Raw genomic sequence first — 12,996 nt, forward strand, 5'->3', positions numbered from 1 at the left:
TTTCACACAGCTTTTAAAGAGCTTTGCACTCACTGAGACAGAATTCATAAAACATCTGTGTGCCAATAAATGCCAAGTGGCTAAACGCACTTGTGCTTTAAGAAAAATAAAGCAATTAAAACTCCCGAATGAAAGTTTTCTAAAACTGTCTTGTCTTGTGTGCATAGACTACAACTTTAATAATAATAATAATAATAATTGCTTACACTTATATAGTGTTTTTCTGGACACTCCACTCAAAGTGCTTTACAGGTAATGGGGTCTCCTCTCCACCACCACCAATGTGCAGCCCCACCTGGATGATGCGACGGCAGCCATAGTGCGCCAGAACGCTCACCACACACCAGCTATCAGTGGGGAGGAGAGCAGAGTAATATAGCCAATTCATAGATGGGCATTATTAGGAGGCCATGATTGATAAGGGCAAATGGGAAATTTGGCCAGGACAACAGGTTTACACCCCTACTCTTTTTGAGAAACGCCCTGGGATTTTTAATGACCACAGAGAGTCAGGACCTCGGTTTTACGTCTCATCCAAAGGACGGCGCCTGTTCACAGTATAGTGTCCCCTTCACTATACTGGGGAATTAGGACCCACATGGACCGCATGAGCGCCCCCTGCTGGCCCCACTAACACCTCTTCCAGCAGCAACCTTAGTTTTTCCCAGGAGGTCTCCCATCCAGGTACTGACCAGGCTCACACCTGCTGAGCTTCAGTGGGCTGCCAGTCGTGAGTTGCAGGGTGATATGGCTGCTGGCATATCAACTTTACTCACAAATGGTGCTAAGGGTTTGGAATTGCCACACAAACTGAACAACCTTTCCGCCTAATTCCAGTCTTTAATGACATTCCAGGCATTAATGAAAAGCACAGTGCTGTGGCAAAACCTACCTGAATAATGAGCTTGTACTCCGTTAAGAGCTTTGTCCTGTAAAGGTCAGCTTTGAGGTGTGGAGGAAAAACTAACAAATCCTGACAGTGAGGGTCCAGGCAGAAAGTTAATCCTCCGAGCTGGGAGATTGATTTCACCTCAGAAAATCCCTCTTTCTCCAAGGTGCAGCACACATCTTCAAGGCTGGTAATATAAATCACACAAGTTAAATCTCTTATTTCTTTCCAGGTGAAAGACAGTTTCATTCTGTAACCTTCCCCAATTCAAGAAAAGAAAAAAAAAAGAATTTACAAAGACATTTGTAAACAATAGAACAGTTCCTCTGCAGCTTACAAAAACACCCTAATATTGTCAATGTCCTCAAGAGAATCTGTACCTAATTACAAGAAAACAAGATCTGTTCCTATATATTTGATATGCCCTGGCTCACAGAACAGGCAGACCACATGATAAATATTAAGATTGGGAACACGAATTGCAAAACACGCAAGAAAATGAATTAATGTGTCCATCAATTATTAAATGGCATTGTGGTAATGTTTTCAAATATATTTCCGATGTGATTTTTCTCTTTCAGCAGATATGTTAAAAAACAAAGAGAAGAGCACCAAAGCATGCACATCAGACATTTATTACAGTATTATAGTGGCTGTTTTATTTCCTTTGATCTTCTTTGTTATCTATAAAAGCCAGGTTTTGCTGTCTAAATTAATTATATGCACAATGATACATGAACAAAGCATTCTTTCTTCAGTCGTGTGCGTTCATTCATCAGTGTTCTGTGCCAGTGAATTCTTAGTCGGTCTTGATCTCCTGATCATGCTGTAGATCAGGAGACAGAACTAGCTTTTTGAAAAGCTTTTACGTTTCATTTTGTTTTGTTTTTTTTCTTTGAGAGACAAATGCCTTTTCTTCACCCAGCTGGCCCACAGAAGACTTTTTTGGCTTCTGTGCCACAACAACTAAACTTGTCCTCCAATATCCACATTAATTAAAAACCGTTGGATCGTTTGATAAAAATCGATTGCATTTGTACAATTTAACCATTACACTAATGAGAAACTGTATTACAAAATCAATTCTCATAAGGAATATTTAAAAATCTGCAGGACTGCTTAATCGCTGATGACCTGTATCTGTGATTCACTGTACTATAAAAAGTGATGGAAACTTGTATTTGAAAACACTGAAATTAAGCTACTAATGACTCCACGTTTCCACAGAAGAAATCTAATGGGACTAATACTCACTATGTGAGAAACCTAACGTGCTCCAGTAAAGTTGGCTAAAACGCATGTTCTGAGTCATGTCACTAGCCGACTGTGACTGGGATTCCCCTAGCAGCAGAAAAGGAATGGCCAAGCGCAGTTGGGGTCAGTGCCAGGCCGACTCCTACAGTTTCCCAGATGCCAGCAGGCGGGTGGTGATATTAACTACTCTTCCAGTGGGCTCAGGGCCTGTGACGTGTTGAGAGCTCCGTAGCAGCTTGGAGGAGCACTGTTCTTTCTTCCCCACAGGAAGTGTTGCTGTGATTCAAAATGGAAAGAACGAGCAAACTCCAAATTAGGTGGTTATATAATAAAGTAATTGGCGATTCCAAATTAAAAGAAAAATGAACTGCAACTTAACTGCAGTTACTCAGAGGCACATACAAAATAAGACAAATTTGCCACGGACTAAAAAGCCTTGAACATTATAGTGTTCATTTTTGTTCCAATGGAATCCAAATTTCAATATTCCGAAAAGCATTTTAATAAGTGCTCCCAGCCCCCACATACTCTTTCTGGACAAGAGATAGTAGGTAAATACAGTAGGACCCAGTTGTTGCCATGAACTCCAGAGAGCCGTGAAAGCACTTTCTCCTCAGACTTGAGAAGTAATGGCTGGAGAGAAACACGCTCAGCGGCACAACACAAATGACATTGTCTAGAGTGCAGCAAATACCAAGTACACAAGACACAGAGCACTTACTGTAAATCCTAGGCTCAAACCTGTGTGAAAGTAATGACCTTACCGTTTATGACACTGGACTGGATAACATCTGACAGATTTTCAATAACGGCAGAGCCCATACAGCCCTGACTGAAATGGATCTCACATTTCATGAGTTTCGCATCACTCCTTAAAAGGACGAAAACATGGCCCTGAAGGACAACTGGATCTGCTGCTCTCGCTCGGGAATGTGATTTCTAATGTTTCTCTTTTTCAACATTAATATCTAGTTGTTGATCCCAAGTCCTGAAGGCCATTAACTTGCGTCAGTTGGGGTTAGTTAATAAGCTTGCTACTGTAGCTAAGAATGCCCCCTGCAAAGCACATAAAAAACAAGGCCTTTTCTGTCATCCAAATCCTGCTGACTCAAGCTCTGTAAAAACATTTATTTTGTAGCCAACATACATAAATGACTGGGGCTTAACAGAATTAATGTCTGCAGTGAGCATAAAACACGCTGTTCTTGACAGATCAGAGATCAGAGAGCGAACTCCTTTCTTAATTTAAACTTGTTCACAGCACTGAGATCCCAGCAACACACACACCTGCCAAAGCGTCAAGAGGTACTTTAGAAAAATAATTCTCAGATCTGATTGATGATCCCCAGAGGACCAAGCAGGTGAAAATGGCCTCAGACTCAGGTAAGACTGTGAGTAAAAATAACCAACACAGAGAATGTACAAGATACTAACTGGAAAGCAAAATGCCTGCATGTGGTAGATAACTTGCTTTATGTTTGGTTAGAAATTATTACAAAGTCTGTTGTGTGATCAGCTAGCCTCTTTGAGGACTGGTGGCAGGCTATGTTAGGTTATTTTTAAGTACGCCCTCTCCCCAATTTACACAAGATTCAATTTGTGCAAGTTTGACTTCTTAGAAAGCTCCCATTGGCCCCATAATATTATTTTCTAGATAAGGAGAGTTCACATCACCTGCATAAAGAGCAGGTAGTGTGGTGAACAGTGCGGAGCTTAATGCTCTCTTTTATACTTAAACCGCGCTCCTCCTTCAAGTCAGTGTGATAACCTCTGCATATTATCTCACTCCGTCAGTGAATTATGTGAGTAACGCATATTGGAATCACTTCAGGGAAGCACCCAAGTGATGTTATTATTTGTACTATTTACTGTGTGCTTTATTTCCTGTTTAATTACAGAAACGCACAATCCAAGGTAATGAACAGTACAATTTTGGCTAAAAGCTCATTCTCATTTGTTTACAGTACTCAGCACTTTTAAGTGTACTCTATATTTGGTATTTCATTATTCTAATGACAAGGTTTAAAAACTTTTTTAATTCATTGGGATTTCATTATTCTCCCCCTATTTAAACAAGGTAATTTTCCAATCCTTTTCTCTCTAGCTCTCTCGCTGCATCTACTACATTCTCTCTCTTGCCCTCTGATACCCGTTAACCATTAAAGGAGAATAAACCCCAGAGAGCCTACAGTTCTGCTCTCCTGTCCCTCCTTCCTCTCTCCCCTACACAGCAAGGGCAAATATCACCAGTGGTAATTATCTGTATGCATTCACACAGTGGCTAAGGGCTGTTTCCGACTTGCGTACTGTAAGGTGAATGCATTTCTTCTCTGGGTTTTGCCTCGATGTCCTTTCTTTCTCTAATTTACCTCATGGTGATCCGTCTGTGTTTGCTAGGATGAGTTTGTTTCCCCGACCACCTGGCCACCTGCATTCAACATCAGTGCTTCAGTGCTGCTTCCTTAATCGCCTTGTGAAAACGCCAATGCTGTTTCGACTAATTAACCGTTCTGCCTCATCTCTTGGTTGTGTTCCCAATTTTCTAGTCCGATCTGTTACAGTTATCTTAAACAGTCCATTAAAAAACGAGAAAAAAAGAGAACTGATAAATAAGAGCACTGTGCGTTGTAATGTGAAAACTCCATTTACTTTAGTTAATGAGATGCTTTGACACTGTGGGTTTAAAACAGTGGTCCAAATTCGAATTGCTGTAAGTTACAAATACGGAAACAAAAAAATGTTTTTAGCGATATTATGCAAAAGACCAAATGAGCTCCCATTTAACATGCTACGTATGGCTGCCAGGAATGAGGACGCCGCAGTGGGGCATGCCTTTATGTACTGTAGGTCAATGAATGCAGAAAACATCATTACTGAAAAATTACTTTAACCTGCACCAAAACTCACCCACAGCTTGAACCGACCTGAATAACATTATTTAATGCACACGATACAGGACTAAGGCACACCTCCTTCAGAGCTGTGGCACGGCTTTTCACATCAATGATACAGGAAAATTCGCATTTTATATGCATCGTGATCGTTCATTAAAATCGCCCTCTTGATCCTCAGAACCCAAAGTGTCTGTAGGTTTCTTGGTGTCGATTATTTCATCACTCTTTCATAGCGGTCATGACGTTTCTGCATGCACTGCATGAAAGTGTCTGAGGAGCGAGGGTGACAGTGAGACGAGAGGTGCACATTCATGCTCGTTTCTCTCAAAAGCACTGCTGCTCAAGACTCAACTTATATTTTATTGAATTTTCTGATGGACTTGGGCACGGGATTAAACTCATGAAATTAAGGAATTCAATGCGATTAGAAAACAGGCACAAACGAGAGGGGGCTATGGCCTGCTTGGCAATTAGCACTAAACGGATCAGAGCCGTTTCTTGAAGAACGGATCTCCAGAAATGATGAGAAATGCCCATAAATGTTGTGAGTTCAGAGTAAAATGACTGAATACCAAGGTGTGGAGTAATAAATGTAGCCGTATATCACGTAATGCTAAATAAAAATAAATTACCTGGTTTTCATTGTGTTTACCCAGGCATACAGGGGGAGAGTGCTGGCTCTCTCTTGCTTTTTTCGCACAGACTCTGGTAGAATGTAGTCAATGGTCAGAAGATTGTGTTTAATTCGACATCGAGCCAGGGCAGCAGCAAGTTTAGTCCTGTATCTGTGCAGAAAGGGAATCGCAAACGAAAGAAAAATGACTTTGAGAAACACACGTAACAATAACGAACCCCACGGAGCACTTTCTCCAGGACGCAGCAGTGCACAGTGGGATTCACTACAAAGGCACTTCTACAGAAATGGAATGAGTTTTCCTCCACAAATAGTTTATTGACTCTGCAAAACCACAGTCTTGTTTACCAAGCGTTCAGTTTTCCATATACAGCACGTGTCGCACGTGTCTCCAAAATTCCAGTATATGGGCTCAATGTTTTGTTGGTTATATTCTCTAATATTGTTTCTTTGTTATTTGTACAATACAAAACGGTTGAGGCTTACCCCATGAATCTACCACAAAATCAAATTTCCAAATATTAACGATATAAAAAATGATTGATTTTTTTTTAGACTAGTCAGCATTCCTCAGTTTCATACTCATTCAATTGCATTGTAGGTAGAAAATTGATTCTGTGAAGGTTCTGTGCAGGGAGACATTTACTGGAGTAAATTCCACTTCCAATATCACAAATTGTATTTTGAGCTGAACGGTGCTGATTTTCTATCAGGGATTATGCAAGCCGTTTGTTTTTACTGGACTGAGGTCGCATTATGTGCCAGTGCTGTCATCACCACATGGACAGGATGGGATAGAAATCGCAGTTCTGGGAAACGGATCGTGTGGAAAAGGTTGGCAGTGGAAACTGACCTCAGAAGACACTTTTCCACGTCTCTCACTTCCTCAATCTCCTCTTCCTCGGGGCACGCTCGCGGCAGGAATTTGCGATCCTGGAAGTCGTACAGCATGACCACCACCAGGCTGGTCAGGTCGTCAGGCTGGAAAAGAGAGTGGCACAAGTATAAGTCACGTGCGTACTGTACATGTGCGTAATATCGTTACAGCCCAGCTACTGTACGTGGCTGACCAGATTCAGATGCCACAGGGATTGAAAATGGGTAGTGTCCACTCTTTTCCACATGAAAAACCCTCTCATCCCTTTACCCTCCTGTTTCCATCATTCAAGAGTTTGTCCATCAAAGATGAGGCCAAACCTTAAATGACTAAATGGGTTTCCATGCTGCAACCTGAAGATGCCACTCCTGTTGAACTGATGTGAAGAATATTTAAGCAGTCAACACATCAGATACTGAGTATTTATAAAAATGTGTCCTAAGACTAATGGACATTTGAGGCCCAGCTGCTAGGAAAATGTACTAAGCACTAGCACTACAGTACACTAAAGTATTATCATCAATTTCCCTACGGGATTAATAAAGTATTATCTATCTATCTACGGATGCACAAGAATAAGCAAAGGGTATTTCTGGGGGGATCATATAATTATGGGTTCTTTTATTGTTTCTGAAGATATAAGCATAGACAAAAATCATCTATCAAAACCATACTTCAGCTGTTTTGGATTCCTCCAGTTTCATTTATTTTATCTGGGTGCGAGAGACGATACAGCTCATTTTTGTGCAATGTTGATCTACTGTGGATAAGCTTTATCTTAAATTCTCACAGTAGATGAAACACTGTTTTAAAATGGGAATTCTTCTTCAAACTAATACATTTACAAAGACCCAGTAATTCTGAGAACTCCATAAGCTTTCTTCTTGTCATTTGTATGGTCTTCGTCTCGCATTATGAAAGTACGTTATATTCCCTTTACTTTTTTACACAAATCAATTAACATTAAAACCCCATTACTTTCCTGACGTATTCTCACACAACATTATTGATAAATATACAACTGTAGGTAGCACTTTATAATTAGCATATTTGTATGTAAACAGGCAGAATCCAATCACCTCTTCATACTGTAGATATTTGATCATAGTCCAATATTATTATTAACAAAACTGTTGAAATACTACTTGAATAAATATCTATTACCTCTTAGACTATTACCGAGTACAACATGAATTACAGAACGCCATAATAAGGACTTTATCTATGATGAATTTTTGTTTTAATATCCGAGACAGTTTCCTAATTAAACTCAGGAGGGATATATTAATTATAGGATGAGTTTAATTATTCTTCCTTGGTGTACACACCAGAAGACAGTGATCACATTATTAGCAGATGGTATAATCACAACAGATCGCTATCACTCATCTGTAAAGGTAATGACATGGAACCGCGGTGTCTGATTAGTGCTTTCTTTACATTTTGTAGAAGTCATTAATTGAACAAAGCCATTTTCATTTTCTGCAATGATCTGTGTAGGTGTGTGACAGCGGTGTCTAACTGCAGTGAAACCTTGGCCCAGAGCACTGATACCGTTCTTTAATATGGGGTTAAACTAACAAAGCTTGCAAGGAGGCCATTCGGCTCATATAGCCCCGTCTGGGTTTCAGTCACTGATTCGGAGATCTGATTCGGCCATTTGATAAGATAAGATAAGATAAGATCACTTTATTGGCCATATACAATTTCTTGCATTTGGGATTCGTCTTTTTGCATACCCCAGCTTGCTCTCCATGAGACACACAGACAGGGAGAGAAGCTTGGGGTCAGAGCGCAGGGTCTACCATTGTACAGCGCCCCTGGAGCAGTTGGGGTTAAGGGTCTTGCTCAGGAGCCCAACAGAGTAGGATTCCTCTGCTGGCCGCGGGATTGTAACCAGCTACCTTCCAGCCACAGCTGCCTGCTCCCAGTTTCATGTGAGCATGAAACAAATGCTTCCCCTTGAGCATTTGTGCCCTCCGCTTCAGGCTTCCCTGCGCGTTCTGAAGAAGTCCACTGGAGTGACGCTGTCAGTGCCTCCGTGGATTTCAAATCAGCTCAAAGCAGGTTGCCTCACGGTCTTCTCTGTTCAAGGCTAAAACATGTTCAGCTGTTTTTGCCTGTCGGCGTAGAGACTTCGTTTTCAGACGGTACTGGGAGGCTCTCTTCTGGATAGATTCCAGAACAATACTAGAAAGTCTTATTAGTCTATTGTACTACTGTAGCGTGACATACATTGACTTGAATTCTGTGCTTCGAACTATAGATCCTAACCTTCCCTTGGCTTTTTATTGCCTAGAAAACAGAAAAAGATATTATTATAGGTAGCTGCTTCTTCTTTTTATGGGTATGAATGTCACATTCTGCACTTGTATAAATCCGTAGAAAGCAAATGGCATGTTTTAGGCTGGTGGTTGACTTAATCTAAACCCTCTAAAGCAATGAACAGAGTCTGGCTCAAATGCCAATGTGAGACTGGCTGGAAGAGGAACAGAAAGTCCATGAGGAGTTTTCCCATACAGTTACCAAACCTTACTCGAACTCTAACTTTATTGACTGTATTTAAAACTACTTGACGCAATAAAACAAAAACTAAAAAAATGGATCATAAACTGAAAATGTCATAGTCAATTTATCTTTGAGGATCAAAATAATAAAAAAAACATAATACAAAAATAGTACTTTCAAAATGCAGGCATAGCCATCATACAAGGTCTCTAAATGCTATAGAATCACCATATAGTTTTCACTACACAATCATCCATCTTTGGTCCTCGACAAAATATACCAGACTTGCATCTACTGTATGTTTTCAATTTGAATCTTCTTTGTGCAGCAACAACATAATCCTAGGCCAAGAACAGCGCAACTTGCTAAGTCACCAAGCTGAGATCCAAGACCAGCACTGATCCAGGATGAACTGAGCATCCCTAAGCACACATAATCTTCCTCTTCCCTGTGTGCTCCTGCAGATAAAGGGTCTCCATGACTTTCACTGTGTCCCCTTACAGCCTTACTGTTTTCACTGTAAATCCCTAGTCTCCCACCATAAAGTGAACTGCTTCACCAAGCTCAAATAACCCTATTTTTTCCAATTTTGTATTTTTCAAACGAGAAGATACATTATTGCTTCTTATATTCGAACTCGTTAATTCTGGGCTGTGCCAGGTCCTGCACCTCTCAGGATTATCTCCCAAGATCTTTTCATTTTTTCTTTTGGGAGAGAAATTAAAACTGCTATCTGCACTCTTGCTGCGGCCCTGTAAGAGTTACGATCTTTACTGGATACCGGGATATCTTCAAGGCTGAACTTTATAACACCTGGTGCAATAAAGGAGCAAAATGAATTTTAAAGAGCAGTTCATTGCATCTGAATTTATTGTTATGCTTTACGGATGTAGAGTAACACCAACATAAACCTACTGACTATGAGCAGCGTACAGGTTTATAAAGGTTCGGTAGGCTTAATGGGATTATCTAAAGACATTTCTACGCCTCAGATAATCACACCCATGGCTTGTTTTACCTTACATTATGTCTTAATGAGTTTCATCTCAAGCAAAACTGTTTTCACATCTCATTTTATTTATGATTATTTCTAGAGTGTTGTTGCATTGGACATGCTGGAAAGGCCAGTTTAGTTTCATGTTTGTGGAGGGCCATTAATTCATTCTGAAGAAAAAAAACATACGCTGCGCAAAATCAATTATGGTTATCATTTTAAACATATGCTGATTCCAGTTTAGTTCCTGGATTAAATGCTATCTTGCTCCGAACCCAGTGTTTGACATTATTGCTGTGCATGCCACCCATTCACGGTTGATTAGCACACCTCCGTCTTCAACAATATTGCTGAACCACATTCTGAATGCAATACTGTATTTTTCCATTCTGATTTTTAAACCAATTGATCTCTCCAATAGATACAGTAAATATATATACGCATCAATCATATATTTCACATACCAGCCCGAAGCAATAATAATAATACATAAAAATTACAATATTTTTCCCCCCAGAGATTCTATCTGCAAGGCTCAGCCCATAACCTAGCAGATGGTCTAGGTACACAAACAAATATGAAATAAACTGATTTTGGATTTATATCCTTCTCAGTGCGCAGGTTTGAAAGCTGCAGTTCATCACGAGTAACAAAAATATTTCTGGGCAGCCACAGGATAATTTCCACTCGCCACCGGCAACTGTAGGGCAGGACTGATAGAGAACACAGCTTCACCTTAATAAACACAATTCCTGATGTGGGGAAGAGGATCTGAGCCAAATCTTGTTGTGTTCCAAGCAATACCCTGCTCTGCTGCACAGTTCTGTGAGCACACTGAGGGCTCGCTACAGACTGCATACAGCAGAGTAATGAAGCACTACCTGGCACTTCTTAATACTAAACCTCACCTATATATTACAGTATAGAATATTTTTACGAAAATAAATGCTGCAAGACCATTATTCATATGTGGTTTTCATTTTGTTTACATATATTACAATTAATTTCAAATTTAAGACAACCTTTTACGAGGGTCTTTTTCAAAAGCTTTCTGGGAATCTAAATATATAATGTTGTATATATTTTCATTATCAAATGCACTGTTAAAATGCTAATGTTTTGTAAGGATTCTTCTAGCTATTGTTTACTTAGCTTTACTAGTACCCTTGATTACAACCTATTTAAATTAAATTCCGCTCCTAAAAGAGTTTTCAATTTACTCACAAATGTTCGAATTAAAAAGGGGCTGTTAGTGATTGTAGAGGTTGTATACATTATGAGAGATATTTGATTAAAAATAGCAGTCAGTCCTGACACAGGCTTGAGTACAAGCACGTTATACCAGTTAATACTAACACACCCCCACTGGGCAGTGAATACTCAGTGAGGTCACGAGGCTTCCTAATCAATAGGGAATCATTTGGAGAGGGAGAACAAAACAGACAATACCTTAAACTGCAAATATTGATGAAATATCCTTATAAACATAAAATAAAATACAAAGACTAATATTACTAATTTTTTTTTTAATTGCAAGCACCTCTGAAAGCCCCATACCTTATATTCTATCTTCTCCCCTACATCGCTAACATTAACGCAGTCAGAAGAAGGCACAAGGGGAATAGGACTTCATTCATAAACTAAATTACCATCCCCGTATGACACTTAACTGATGCCGAAAACACAGCCTTTGATTCTGATTGTCAGGCTGACAAAGGAAACTTTAATAGTTGCACAAATTTGAAAATACAGGTCCACCAGTGCACAGTACCTCACAGGTTTCAGTTTGTCACGAAGGAACCAAGTCAGGGGGAGTAGGTTATACAAAGCTGTAATTTGTTTATAGTTTTTTTTGTTTTATTGCCTCATCCCTCCTGCTACACAGTATTATTTCTAATTTTACTGCTGTTCCTTGCTGTCTGTCTTTCGTATGTACTGTAACATGGTCACATACACTGCTGGCCATCTTCTGAAAAAGCCAACCTCAAAATTTAGGGAAAACTTTTCATCCAAGACCTCCGCTTTTTTAACACTTTATAATATCTGCTCTCGACGATTGTAGCTCTGCAAGGTGAGGTACAATAAGATCACCTGCCCACCCATTCATACTCCGACTCATGATCTCACAATCTTACTGTACGTGCATTTGACCTACAGGTAAGCACACAACAATATTTATCAGCTACAATCTACAATGGGCAAAGATTAAAACAATGCAAATATTTCTTAAGCAGAATTCATTTGATTTTATCATTAAAATAGTATTAATTAAATGTCAAATTATTAATAATAATAATATTCAAAATATTCTCATCGTCATCAAAATAGAAAATGATTAGATACAACTGAGGTTCAATTCAACAATGATGAGCTCAGCTGGAATAAAACCCAGCTAACCATGAGGGCACAGGAAGGACCTGGACTGGGAAGTTCTGCTCTAGGGATTCTTCACCCCTGTGCAATGAATGTGCTTGCAAAGTTAACACGGGGTTCGTACTCACAGCTCGTTCTACAGAAGCAGCCGTCGAATCATTCGCATGCAGTTCAAGATCCATCTCACAAGAACCTAGCGTATTACTTTGGAAAACGCAAAGAGGATCGCTTTTACAAGATGGACTGAAATGAAACCAATGCGTGGGGAGGTGTCATAAACAAAGGAGCTATATACCACTGGCTGCTGTGTGGAACTGTTTGCACCAGGGGCCAAGCTGTGCAGAGCAAATCATGATGTTATTTTTCTTGTGTCCCTGGGTAAATGGGGAGACTTAAGTAGCAGTTATTTAGCCATTTAGCAGAACACAATACGCACTTAATTCAGTTCCTTCTGCTGCACTGAAATAAGCGATTGTTTTCCGCCTCGGATTATGAATCGCGTGATGAAGTACCCGAGCTTTCTTTAGACCCGGGAGAACAAAGCTGCCATTTGAAGTCCAGGTGTTTCCCTGA

The 12,996-nt window shown here is 39.9% G+C and overlaps 1 protein-coding gene across 2 annotated transcripts in view; it reads right to left on the bottom strand.

Annotated features, from left to right (window-relative positions):
* Positions 1-12,996, bottom strand: part of LOC102696834 (putative methyltransferase NSUN7) — a 54,164-nt gene that overhangs the window by 23,107 nt on the left and 18,061 nt on the right. For both annotated transcript variants that reach the window (XM_015345980.2, XM_015345981.2), the window contains 3 exons: positions 6,525-6,652; positions 5,670-5,822; positions 893-1,076 (listed from right to left, as the gene is read on the bottom strand). In XM_015345980.2, the coding sequence (XP_015201466.2) occupies positions 893-1,076; positions 5,670-5,822; positions 6,525-6,652 (465 nt within the window). The remainder of the gene's footprint in view (positions 1-892; positions 1,077-5,669; positions 5,823-6,524; positions 6,653-12,996) is intronic.

This window comes from Lepisosteus oculatus, chromosome 1, assembly GCF_040954835.1.
Source record: "Lepisosteus oculatus isolate fLepOcu1 chromosome 1, fLepOcu1.hap2, whole genome shotgun sequence".
Taxonomy (NCBI): Eukaryota; Metazoa; Chordata; class Actinopteri; order Semionotiformes; family Lepisosteidae; genus Lepisosteus; species Lepisosteus oculatus.